At 42.1% G+C, this 12,650-nt stretch overlaps 1 protein-coding gene and 1 long non-coding RNA gene across 3 annotated transcripts in view; one reads left to right on the forward strand and one right to left on the reverse strand.

Annotated features, from left to right (window-relative positions):
* Nucleotides 1–4,665: 4,665 nt before the first annotated feature.
* Nucleotides 4,666–8,633, forward strand: LOC129829188 (transcription factor Sox-9-A-like). The gene is made up of 3 exons (XM_055890797.1): nt 4,666–5,489; nt 5,728–5,978; nt 6,310–8,633. The coding sequence occupies exons 1-3, from the start codon at nt 5,050–5,052 to the stop codon at nt 7,092–7,094; spliced, it is 1,476 nt and encodes a 491-aa protein (XP_055746772.1). The 5' UTR covers nt 4,666–5,049; the 3' UTR covers nt 7,095–8,633.
* The window catches only part of LOC129829189 (uncharacterized), a 32,593-nt gene continuing 28,576 nt past the window's right edge, over nt 8,634–12,650 (reverse strand). For both annotated transcript variants that reach the window (XR_008755348.1, XR_008755347.1), the window contains 2 exons: nt 11,336–11,389; nt 8,634–8,994 (listed from right to left, as the gene is read on the reverse strand). This is a non-coding gene — a long non-coding RNA (uncharacterized LOC129829189). The remainder of the gene's footprint in view (nt 8,995–11,335; nt 11,390–12,650) is intronic.

Consider the following 12,650-nt stretch of genomic DNA (forward strand, 5'->3'; position numbering starts at 1 on the left):
TAATGACAAAGCCAAAACAGGTTTTTACACATTTTTGCTAATGTATTAAAATATGAGTATGACGCTACAAGCATGGCACACCTGTATTTGGGGAGTTTCTCCCATTCTTCTCTGCAGATACTCTCAAGCTCTGTCAGGTTGGATGGGAAGCGTTGCTGCACAGCTTTTTTCAGGTCTCTCCAGAGATGTTCAATCAGGTGCAAGTCCGGGCTCTGGCTGTGCCACTCAAGGACATTCAGAGACTTGACCTGAAGCCACTCCAGCGTTGTCTTGGTTGTGTGCTTAGGGTCGTTGTCGTGTTGGAACGTGAACCTTCACCCCTGTCTGTTGTCCTAACCGCTCTGGAGCAGGTTTTCATCAAGGATCTCTCTGTACTTTGCTCCATTCATCTTTCCCTCGATCCTGACTAGTCTCCCAGTTCCTGCCACTGAAACACATCCCCACAACATGATGCTGCCACCACCATGCCTCCCCGTAGGAATAGTCCCAGGTTTCCTCCAGACGTGACGCTTGGCATTCAGGTCAAAGTGTTCAGTCTTGGCTTCATCAGATCAGACAATCTTGTTTCTCATGGTCTGAGAGTCCTTTATGTGGATTTGGCAAAGTCCAAGTGGGCCGTCATGTGCCTTTTCCTGAGGAGTGGCTTCCACCTGGCCACTCTACCATAAAGGCCTGATTGGCGGAGTGCTGCAGAGATGGTTGTTCTTCTGGAATGTTCTCTCACCTCCACAGAGGAACTCTGGAGCTCTAACAGAGTGACGATCGGGTTCTGACCAATGCCTTCCTCCTCTGATTGCTCAGTTTGGCCGGGCGGCCAGCACTAGGAAGAGTCTCAGTGGTTCCAAACTACATCTATTTAAGAATGATGGAAGCCACTGTGTTCTTGGGATCTGTGCATCGACATAATCCTGTCTTGGAGCTCTACGGACAATTCCTTCGACCTCATGGCTTGGTATTAGCTCTGACATGTAATGTCAACTGTGGGAACTTATATAGACAGGTGTGTGCCTTTCCAAATCATCTCCAATCAATTTAATTTGCCACAGGTGGACTCCAATCAAGTTGTCATCTCAAAGATGATCAATGGAAACAGGATGCACCTGAGCTCAATTTCGAGTCTCATAGCAAAGGGTCTGAATACTTATGTAAATAAGGTGTTTCTGTTTTTCATTTTTTATAAATTAGAAAATATTTCTAAAAACATCTTTTCACTTTGTCGTTATGGAGTATTGTGTGTAGATTGATGGGGATTTTTATTTATTTAATACATTTTGGAATAAGCCTATAAACGTAACAGAATGTGGAAAATGTCAAGGGGTCTGAATACTTCCCGAATCCACCGTACTGTAGTTGCTTCTAGTTGTTTACCCGATGTCACTAGTTTGCGTTGCCTGATGTAAGGAAGCACGTTGTTTTATTTCACACACACCACACGCCACACTCATGCCTGCATGCACACACGCGCACATTGACTGTTTGTTTGCCGTTGTATTTGTGCTGTTGCCAGCGTCTTCTGTCGTTTTGTTGTACTTTTGGTTTTTTCCCCATCCCCACATGAGGCCTATTGCCTCTTGCCAGGCTATCATTGTAAATAAGAATTTGTTGTTAATTTACTTGCCTAGTTAAATAAAAATGCAATTCAATCATGATTAATACAAGTTTAGATAGCTGGCTAGACTAGTTTACTCATCTAAAACGTTTTATCTCTGACATGGGCTAATTAAGTGACAGTCAGTTACTGACATAACAAGAGAGCAACTGTTGATGCACAACCAAATTTCAAATGTGCACCTTGTTGTATTCTCCTATTCTAACTCTCAATAGTAAGTCTCACTAGACTTTACAGTATTTCATTCATGTAAATCCACCTCAAGGCCACACCTTTTTTCCCCCCTCAAAACATTTGTGATGATGCGGCCTTGCACAGTGTGAACGTCTAATTAAATCATGGTCTTATTCTCCCGCTCTTTCATCCATTTGGTTGTCTACCTGTTTGCTGAGTTTAGGCCTGAATGTTAGCTATTGCGCTCGCTGTAAGGTTATTATCCCAGTATTTGTAACATTGTGATCAATGTCATTTTCTAATTAGGCCAGTAAAAAACAAGTATTTTTCAGACATTGAAATCAGGTTCATTTTCGGTTCTGAATTAAAGTTGAACTGACGTCTCTTCCCGGATGTTGAAAATGCATATTTTCCGGGCGTTGAAAATACGTATTTTTCTGACTTTTATCATATTTAATTTACAGACTTTGAAAACATGTATTTTCATGTTAATAATTACTCTAAGATTAACAGGGATGGAACTCTTGGAATCTCAATCTGTGCCATTAAATATGAAAATAACAAATTTCACTGGCCTGGCGGTCTAGGTTTGCATGTTTTCTACTAGCCTGGTTTGAAAACTACTAGCCTCGAACTAGCAGGCTAGTTAAATGTCCATCCCTGCAGACAAGCATTCGATTTATAAAACTTTATTCAGGAGTCTACTTTGTTTACATTACATGGCTCGCTAGTTATTATGCATTTTGCTACTTTTAAAAGTAAATATTACTCACTTTAGAACTGTTACTTGCAAGCTCATTGTTTCCTGCAAGTGTGTGGTGCACTTCCTGTGCTTAGTTTCTCCCTGTTTGTTATTTTGATCATATAAATGTTATTTTGAGATGAGGGATTGTATGCACGTTTTGTAGTGAATTTATGAATGTCATTTCATTTGATTATTAGTTAAATACTCTGATGTATTTTAAAAAGATAATGTCACCTCTCCGTAGAAGTGAATTGGAATGACCCAATCCAGGTTGGGGTGCTGCCGTCTGGTATCTATGCCAGCCAGTTTCAGACCTGCAGGGCTAGAAGATTGAACTAGCTTGCTGATTGTAAGAAAACACCTGACTCCACCCGACAGAGTGTTATCCAGTGCCTTCCTCCCTTGGCCTTGAAACTTTAGAACAACATTGTAAGTCCTCATCTTCCTCATCATCATCCTTGGAGCTCTGTTGGTGAATGTATTCAGTGATGCCTTTATTCCTTTCAGGACGATAAACAAACAAGGACACTGTTTAGTGGCGCATGGGTTATTAACAAAAGTCTAAAATGCTCTCTTCTGTTTATGTTAAAAGTGAATATCTTAAATAAACAGGCTCAATGTAAATAAATGTCTGCACAAGAGCGGAGACACCATGGGAGTTTCTGTATCTGGAACCAGAGCTCTAATTGCACTGAGGAGAAGATAGGATTACTGACTGATTCTACATTTCGGCAGGCTGACATAATACAAACAAACAATTTTACAACATCCAGAGTCCCCTTCCACTTAAGCAGCCCGCAATAGGCATAGAAACAGAGAGGGGGAGAGAGAAATAAAACACATGTTGCACACACACACATTACAACCTCAATCAAATTTCCACAACTTTACAAAGCCAAATAAACAACCAAACGACATGGGTTCGTTCGGAAGGGACTGTGAATGACCAAGCCACTCCCAGTGTACACCGACTTTATTACGGAGATCTCTAGGTGAGACATACATATTTCTGTGTTTTGAGGGAGATATAAATATTATTTATCAATGGAAAAGTGCATGGTGAGCTTGGGTGAGGAAATACTTGTTCGATTTTATAGGAGAATTTTGACCACTGCTTTTATCTCCAGCGCTGTCAATAGAAAAAATATTAATCATCCTCTACGGTTGCAGCAGTGCAAATGTTTCAACCTTTTCTTGTGTTCCTCATGTCCCAGAAAAAGGCACACGTTGTAATGTAAGTTCCTGGGCTGCTGTCTCCCCCTATGGGCATATGTTATCATGGCATGCATGGACAAACATTTCATTTCGCCTTCAATCCCTCTCTGCAAACCAAACGGTAAAGACTGTATGGACATTTTGAACCAGTAAAAATAATAATTGGTTTGGTATGCATCGAATAAATTGTTTTTTAAAATATATTTGTAATGTATCTGCTGTGGCCTTTGTTTGTCCCACATAATAGCCGTAGGGCATGGTCACTACAGACCCTCGATTGTATGAAGGTATGACTTTGTATGCCTTTCGACATGGGATTTTGCATGCAGACAAATTGAGTCATAATGGAAACACAATTGGTGGGCCTATTTCCATGATTTCATCCTCAATGTTTTATTTCGTCAAGTATTAGTTTTTTTTTTTACTGGTTTAACTTTGAAGGTGTGAGTTAAACAAATCAAATCAGATCATTTTTTATTGGTCATATACACATGGTTAGCAGATGTTATTGCGAGTGTAGCGAAATGCTTGTGCTTCTAGTTTCCCGACAGTGCAGCAATATCTAACAAGTAATATCTAACAATTCCACAACAGATACCTAGTACACACAAATCTAAGTAAAGGAATGGAATAAGAATATTTAAATATAAGTGTATGGATGACACACTCGAATAGTCTCTGATTTAAGAATATAAACATATATTTGTAAACCAAAATCAATTTCAGTACTTTAATTATTATACCTACATCAGTATTGTACACAAAATGTAAAACTGTCTGTGCATATGCTGTGTGTGTGGACGGGAGGGGGGCGTAGGGATCCAATTCCTTCAGTTCGTTATGCTCTGTCGACCAATCACATTTGGTTATTCTCCGGTATTCTGTAGCCGCACAGTAACTCACTTATAAAGTCCGCTTGCGAAGGATTTCAGTTCAAAGCACGCACACGTTCTGGAGATACTATTTGGAGACAGACTAGAACACTTTCTCTTTTTATCTGGGAAAAAAAGTTGCCGCAAATCATCAGCTGTTGCTCGAGTGTGGAGACGCCTGCAAACAAAACTAGGTTATTATACAATATTTTAGAACGGCATATGCATAAAGACATTCTCTCTCCAAAAGGCTTTGTGCAGTTGACTGCCTCATTGCAGGAGCAAATAACGTCTACTGTTACTTTTTATCCACTTTTGGACATTTTAAATACTTTGGTCAAACTTTTCCTCGTGTGTAAAGCATCTCTAGGGATCTCACCCTCAAGAGCCGTACTTTCATATTTTGTGCGTAATTGTTCGACAACATTTTTCGTATGAATCTACTCGACCCCTTCCTGAAAATGACAGACGAACAAGACAAATGTCTCTCTGACGCACCGAGCCCGAGCATGTCCGAGGACTCTGCGGGATCCCCGTGCCCTTCCGGCTCTGGCTCAGACACCGAGAACACCAGACCTTCAGAGAACGGTCTGCTGATGGGTCCGGACGGTCCCATCGTCGAGTTCAAGAAGGACGACGATGACAAGTTCCCTGTGTGCATCCGCGACGCGGTGTCCCAGGTGCTGAAGGGCTACGACTGGACCCTGGTGCCAATGCCAGTCCGAGTGAACGGATCTAGTAAGAACAAGCCCCACGTCAAGAGACCGATGAACGCGTTTATGGTTTGGGCGCAAGCCGCCCGGAGAAAGCTGGCTGATCAGTACCCTCATCTGCACAACGCGGAGCTGAGCAAAACTCTGGGGAAACTATGGAGGTGAGTCTCACTCCTCTCTGTCATTACTTCCAAAGGTTTATTTCGAGTGGCATCGCGTTTGTGGTCTTATTACTGAAAATAGTTTTATTTAATAGGCAAACTCAATTCTAATTTTACTCATGCATTTCACGCTCGCATGTGAACTCGATACTGTGATCATTTAACCTTCGTAGTAAACTATTTGGTTGTCAATTTAATATTTGATTTACTCATGTATCTATTTGCCTTTCACGCACAGGCTACTCAATGAGGGAGAGAAACGTCCGTTCGTGGAGGAGGCAGAGCGCCTGAGGGTACAGCACAAGAAAGACCACCCCGACTACAAGTACCAGCCCCGGCGAAGGAAGTCCATGAAGAACGGACAAAGCGAGTCTGAGGACGGCACCGAGCAGACGCACATATCGCCAGGAGCGATCTTCAAGGCGCTCCAGCAAGCTGACTCTCCAGCCTCTAGCATAGGAGAAGTGCACTCCCCCGGAGAACACTCCGGTAAGAAGAAATAAAATGCGTAGTGCCTATTGCATTGGTCTCATTCAACATGTGTTCATCAATGTATATTTGACACTTCAATGCTGCTAGACTTTTTATAAGAATAAACCTGTATGAAATAGATTGTTTGAAAAGCCGATGACTGATATTATCATATATGTTCTCTGTTAGTTTAACTTGATGTCTAGACCCATTTCTTATTCCACTCATGCTTGACCACTTGTACAGCCCTTATTTTTCCTTTTCAATTAAATCCATGGGTCTGCTCTTGCTCTGAGATTTGTATTACAGAAATAGGTATTCTATATGTAACCCACCCTCTCTCTCTCAGGCCAGTCCCAAGGGCCCCCCACCCCTCCCACCACACCTAAGACCGACATCCAAGTGGGCAAGGTGGACCTGAAGCGCGAGGGTCGCCCCTTACAGGAAGGCACGGGTCGTCAGCTCAACATTGACTTCCGCGATGTGGACATCGGTGAGCTGAGCAGCGACGTCATCTCCCACATCGATACCTTCGATGTCAACGAGTTTGACCAGTACCTGCCCCCCAACGGTCACCCAGGCGCTCCTGGCACTGCCGCTGGCCAGGTCTCCTACAACGGCACCTATGGCATCAGCAGCTCCGCAGTCAGCCAGGCAGCAGGGGGCACCGCAGGGCACAGCTGGATGACCAAGAGCCAGAGTCAGCAGCAGCACTCCCTGACCACGCTGGGTAGTGGAGGGGAGCAGGGCCAGAACCAGAGGACCCCCACACACATCAAGACAGAGCAGCTGAGCCCCAGCCACTACAACGATCAGCAGAACTCCTCCCCCCCGCAACACGTCACATACGGCTCCTTCAACCTGCAACACTACAGCTCTTCCGCCTACCCCTCCATCACCCGCGCCCAGTATGACTTTTCTGACCACCAGGGCGGCACCAACTCCTACTACAGCCACGCAGCCGGGGGCCAGGGCTCAGGGCTCTACTCCTTCAGCAGCTACATGAGCCCCAGCCAGAGGCCCATGTACACCCCCATCGCAGACACAACAGGAGTGCCCTCCGTGCCACAGACCCAAAGTCCCCAGCATCACTGGGACCAGCAGCCAGTGTACACACAGCTCTCCCGGCCCTGAGGACACAGTCAGCTACACACAGACTTACATAGACTGATAGACATGCCCATCTTGCAGAGGGAGACTTTGTCACCACATTCCAACATCTAGCTCCCAGCAAACAGACACTTGAATTTACAACAGAGGAGAAGACAACAAAGAAGAAGAAGGAAGCTGGACTTGAGAGAAGTGAAATTAGATCCGAATGGCTCACAACGTGCCTTTTTTTGTGTGTATTGATGAAACATATTTTGAGCATTGAGAAATCCTCTGTGAGGACTGTTTAAATTGTTGATATTTTTAGTAGGTACTGTGTATGTTTTCTTACCTTTTTTACTCTGGCAGTTTGCTATTCTGGGGGATTTTAAACACGTATTTGTAGAGAAAAAGCTTTATTTTTATCCAGTTCAGCAGTAAACCACAGTAGTGCAGTTATCTATTCTATGGCCTCAATTCTCTGGTGAAATTTTTTACAGGCAGTAAATCTCTGTCCTTTTTTGGTTGTGTTAGTTTTTGTTTGTCTTCCTGCAGTGCATTGTGCTTATATGTGCTGTGGCATCCAACAAAATGAACTACATTTGTATTTGTGCAGTTTAGGGTTTCTCCATCAATGATTTATTATGATTATAGCACGTTCTTAGATGTAAGAGGGGCATGTTGTGAATGGCAAGGGAAGAAGTTTGGACGTTATCGTTTTGTGCAGGAGATTCCAGCCTTTTGCACCGTTAGTGCCTAGCATATCAGAGGTTGGGTGATAGGATGTGTGTGTGCTACAGCACAACCTATAGAAGAGAGAAGTCACAGCTGAGATTCTACTTACCGTCTGACAGCATGTGTTTGACAGCCACAGGAAGTGCCCTTTGACCTCTCGGGCGTCCCCTGCAGTCCACCATCACGCCAGTGTCGTTTTACAGCCCCCTGCCTGATCCACCTCTCACCCCCTCCCGCCCCCTCTCAGTCTTAGCCCTTTAATTTATTTATTAGCTTAATTTTATTTTCAAAGTAATTATTATTTAGCATTTTATTCTTTATTTTATATTTTATACAATTAATTAATTTGTCTTCAAAATAAGTTACCTTCTGGATATTAAATGTCATATAAACCGGTCTTTTTAGCCGAGGGGGTTACTTAAAAAATGACACAAACTGTAATCATCATGCTTTATTTATCGTATGTAAATGTTTCTATTTTAAGTGTTTAATTTGTCATTTTTTTGTTATCTAGTTGTGTACGGATTATTGTTAATTGTGAAGTTTGGATTCTAAACTGGAAATACGTTTTGAGCATAATGACAAAGTTTTACAATTAGTTATGTTTACGCTGTGGCTAATATGTTTGTGTTATTAGAGGTACCAGCATCCCTGTCTTTTCGAAGGACTTTCTTTTTTAACGTCCTGACACATACAGTACTATCTCAGTATTGATGTTTTTTTTTCTGATGCACCTGAACAAATTGTCATTTTCTTCAGCTAGCTTAACGTGTTACTGTACTGTCTTAAAAAGAAGCTTAACTTTTGTATTGTATTTGCAATAAAAGAGAAAATACTCTAGAAACAAAATGGTTGTCTATATTTTATTGCACAATACATGACCTACTTATTGAATAGGGTGGGGGAACAAGGAATCTAGTTGATATGGATAAACATTATGCTGCATAACACCTCTCTATAAGCTGGAATTCATAACATTTAAACCAACCCAATATCAATCTCAGAATTGTACTGTTTAGTCAAGTTGAGACAGAGAGGTAGACAGAAAGAGTTAAAGAGCGAGCCTGAGAGAAGGCAGTTCTCTCAGAAGCCTTGTTTTTCTCATTTGTTTTCTCGTTCTTTCTCTTCCGTCAGCTGGAGCAACAGGGGGTACCTCCTTCCTCCTGTCTGCATGTTGTAAGGCTCTGGAGCTTTACTGGGAGAGGCTACTCTGCAGAAAAACATTACAACCGTGAAAAAAACGTTAATGTTTTTCAATTTAAAGCAGGGGACTTTGCTTCCCTACCAGCAAAGCTCTCTTTAAAGATTGTCAGTGCTGCCACCTTTTGAAGGTCAACTCAAGGAAATATTTACAAGCTTCACAACACCAGGGGACCAAGTGCCATTTTCCTATTCTCTACTACTATGAATCACACCTTTTGGAAGCTATTGTGATTTTTGAAACCACAGTTTTATAGTATGGACACAAGGCATAGGAGGACCATAAAATGTGACTCGTTTCAGGAAACTAGGCGTATGTCTTGCGTCACAAGCATTCGAACGTAAACATTTATTTTTGATCAAAGTGTGTTTTATGGCAGAAATGCTTTCTGGAACATGTAAACTTCCATGTTCCTTAATAACAAACTTGTATGCCATCTGTAAATATGAGTAAAATAGAGGCTAGTTGGTTTAGCCACAGAAAAAGTCAGGAACCTTCCCGCTAGCCATGATTGGCTGAGATAATGGATGGACTGGACATGCTGAGAGATGAGTTCGGATTGGTCTGCCATGTAGCACGCTTCTGTCTATAACAAAGGGCTGCTCAGTATGTGTAGGTAACCCTTTCTAATACAGCTTTAATGAAAGATATCACAAATAACTGCAAAAGTGTTGTTCTCCACTTTCTGGAGGACAGAGTTTTGGAAATCAGTGGAATGCCCGGTGGAAGCAGCATATGACAGCTAAGGAGATGGAGAAAATTCTGTCTTTTAATTGCAAATATGTGGAGGGAGTCAAAAACAGGACACACAGAAGGCTGTTGTATAAAACACCTGTCTCCGGATCACATCTTCAAACTAAGGGCAACCATGGCATCTGTGACATAGAGGAAGGAGTATTTATCCATGTATACGGACGGGTAAGAGAGCCTGGCAAGCTACATTTTCCGATATTATACGTTTCAAATTTAGTCAGAAAGTTGTTTTCATTGCAAGTTAAAGCGTGCTGTTAGCTAGCTAGCTAACGTTAGCTGGCTGGCTCGCTAGCTAATGTTACATGTATGATCTGAGTAGTAATATTATTTGTATCTCAGAGCCATTTGCATTGATAGTTATAGCCTAATGTTAACTAGCTAACATTGAATCTAGTTGATTTGCTATCTGCAGATTCATGCAAGGTAGTAATGTCATGAGCTAGCTAGCTACATGTCTAATCAAAAGACTCTACTATGCAAGGTACCCTTTCACTGTACCATAACACCTTCTGTATCCTGTGCATGTGACAAATCAACTTTGATTATATTTGATATAGTGTGTGTTTACCAGAGACGGTAATGTGAAGAACAACATGACTTGCACCAAAGTCAAATAAGCCTATAATGAATGCCCTGCTTTTATTTTGCCGCACTCACAACTGGCAAGATTTTTTCTGTAATTAGCATGCCATTAACTTGTAAGTAATGATCTTGTTGTGAGTATATTTTCCTGTAATAATTAATACAAATTAGCTAAAGTTAAGCCGTTATCAGCTATATGATGTGGTCATTATTTGAACTGGCTAGCTAACTAACTTAACGTTAGCTAGCTATGCTAACAAGCTAGAAACAAACCAAAACATTGTTTAGAAAGTTGCTTTTAGTTGCCTGGTTTGCAAGATTGACATACAAAATGTATTTTTAAAGGGATGGGTTTATTGGTGTTAAAATACACCGGTTATGCTAGTTTGGACCACCAGGCTGCTGATGTCATGAATGTGAATCGTTAAAAGAGATGGTGGGGCTAGGCTTCAGAGGATGTGAACAATGCTGAAAGAGTATAGACAAAGTTTATCAACTTTCAAAGCAGAATGACTCTCCCATTGTTCCTCAACTGTAGTGTATGAAATACAATTTTCTAGCTCTGAGTCTCTACTTTTATCCAATGTAATAAAACACCATTTCAAATGTTTCTGCATAAGACCGAATCGATCCAGTCGGTCAAAAATATAATTGTATCCATGTTATTGTACAGTATGTTTTTTAAATCATCATCAGAATCACTATACGCATAGTTTTATATGGCATCAGTCATTGTTTTTGAAACCCGAGAAGTGAGAGTGACAGTGACAGTGTATTGTAACCTTTTAGGCATAATAGAAACATTCATCAAGGTGTGAGAGAAAGATGTAACTTGCTGAATTAAAACTACCACTGTAGCTGTTTATAGAAGTGAAGTATCCACTTATGTAATGTAATTACCTTATTCTTTTTAAGTGTCAATGACAATTACATACAGTCATTTCCACCATATTATATGATCTGGCTCTGCACCTAGTTCATTGGCTGATCAAGGTGGGAGGAGGATATCTAGCACCTGTTTCCAGTGATCCGATTGGAAGACATCAGTTTGGCACCTTGGAATCGATTCCTAGACAGGAAGGAAAGAGGGGGAGGCAGAGAAGAGCGAGAAAATGAAGCAATAAGGAGGGAAAGAGAGGGAGAGAGATGACTTCAGTTGAAAGCAGCCCAGCCCATCTGAAAAAGCCATCAGTATCCCTGCTCTTCTAATGGGGAAATGGTAGCACTTAGGAGTGGACAGATGACATGTTTCACATGGATGTTTTCCCCCGCCAGTGTGCTCCCAGGCCAAGTCACATGCTGGGGTGTAGGCTCAGTCCCAGCAGTGCACTGAAATACAATGAACGCTCTCGCCCTATGACAAGGCATGTTGCTAAGCATCATCCTCAACCCATCCGCCTATCTTTGGTCCGGCATGGCTCAGTTGGTAGAGCATGGCGCTTGTGTTATAGGGTGGACTTTAGCTCTTATATGAATTGCATTTTCACTGATCTTTGCATGATCTCGCAAGTAATTGACCTTGATCGACCGCTGATTGCCATTCATTGGTTGCATGTGTGCTGTGACTTGGAGATTTGCTGTGCTTAATTGTAGGAACTTTTTCAACCACCCTCCTCCCGTGATTGGAACATCCCTTAATTAACTATGCTCTCTCTTTCACTGCAGTTCACGCCCTTGGTTTCGTTTATAACCCGTGGTGCATTTGTGTCTGGGGTGGAGCACCTGTTAGGGCAGTGTGCCAGGAGCGCGAGACTACAAATGTTTGAGGTCTGGTTGGTGCTAGCTTATAGCGGTGTCTGTTGTAAACAATTTGCCCTGCTTTCAGGGGGTTTTGGCTTTTTATTTTTTTAATGGGAGAGCGCCGCGGTGATGGTGGCTTTGCTTGGGTATTCGTAACTATTCATAATCTGATCATTTATTGCTCTTAAAGTGACGCTAATGTGATTGTAATCCTAGGTATTCTAGTTGTCTGAGTCGTGTGCAAGCCACCATCTGGGTATGTATCACCGCCTGTTATTTATAATGGCGACGTTAAAACGGACTATGGCCAGATAGTTTCACTTACAACATTTCAAAAATATTTTCATAAAATGGTATATTTGATTTAAAGTGTTGCCTTGTCCATTGTCTTGCTCATGGCCCAATCAATATGTTGCGTGTCACAAACCTGTCTTGTCCTGGTTGAGGTGTTCCACCTCATTTAACAGGAACCTGCGTAGTCTGGTAGGTGAGCCATGTTCGTCTCGGGCCCGGGTGGGATACTTGCATAGCCAGGGTTGTGAGGTTTCATTCCCAGGGCCACCCAGAAGTAGAAATACATGTGCGCATGA

This window comes from Salvelinus fontinalis, chromosome 30, assembly GCF_029448725.1.
Source record: "Salvelinus fontinalis isolate EN_2023a chromosome 30, ASM2944872v1, whole genome shotgun sequence".
Lineage (NCBI taxonomy): Eukaryota > Metazoa > Chordata > Actinopteri > Salmoniformes > Salmonidae > Salvelinus > Salvelinus fontinalis.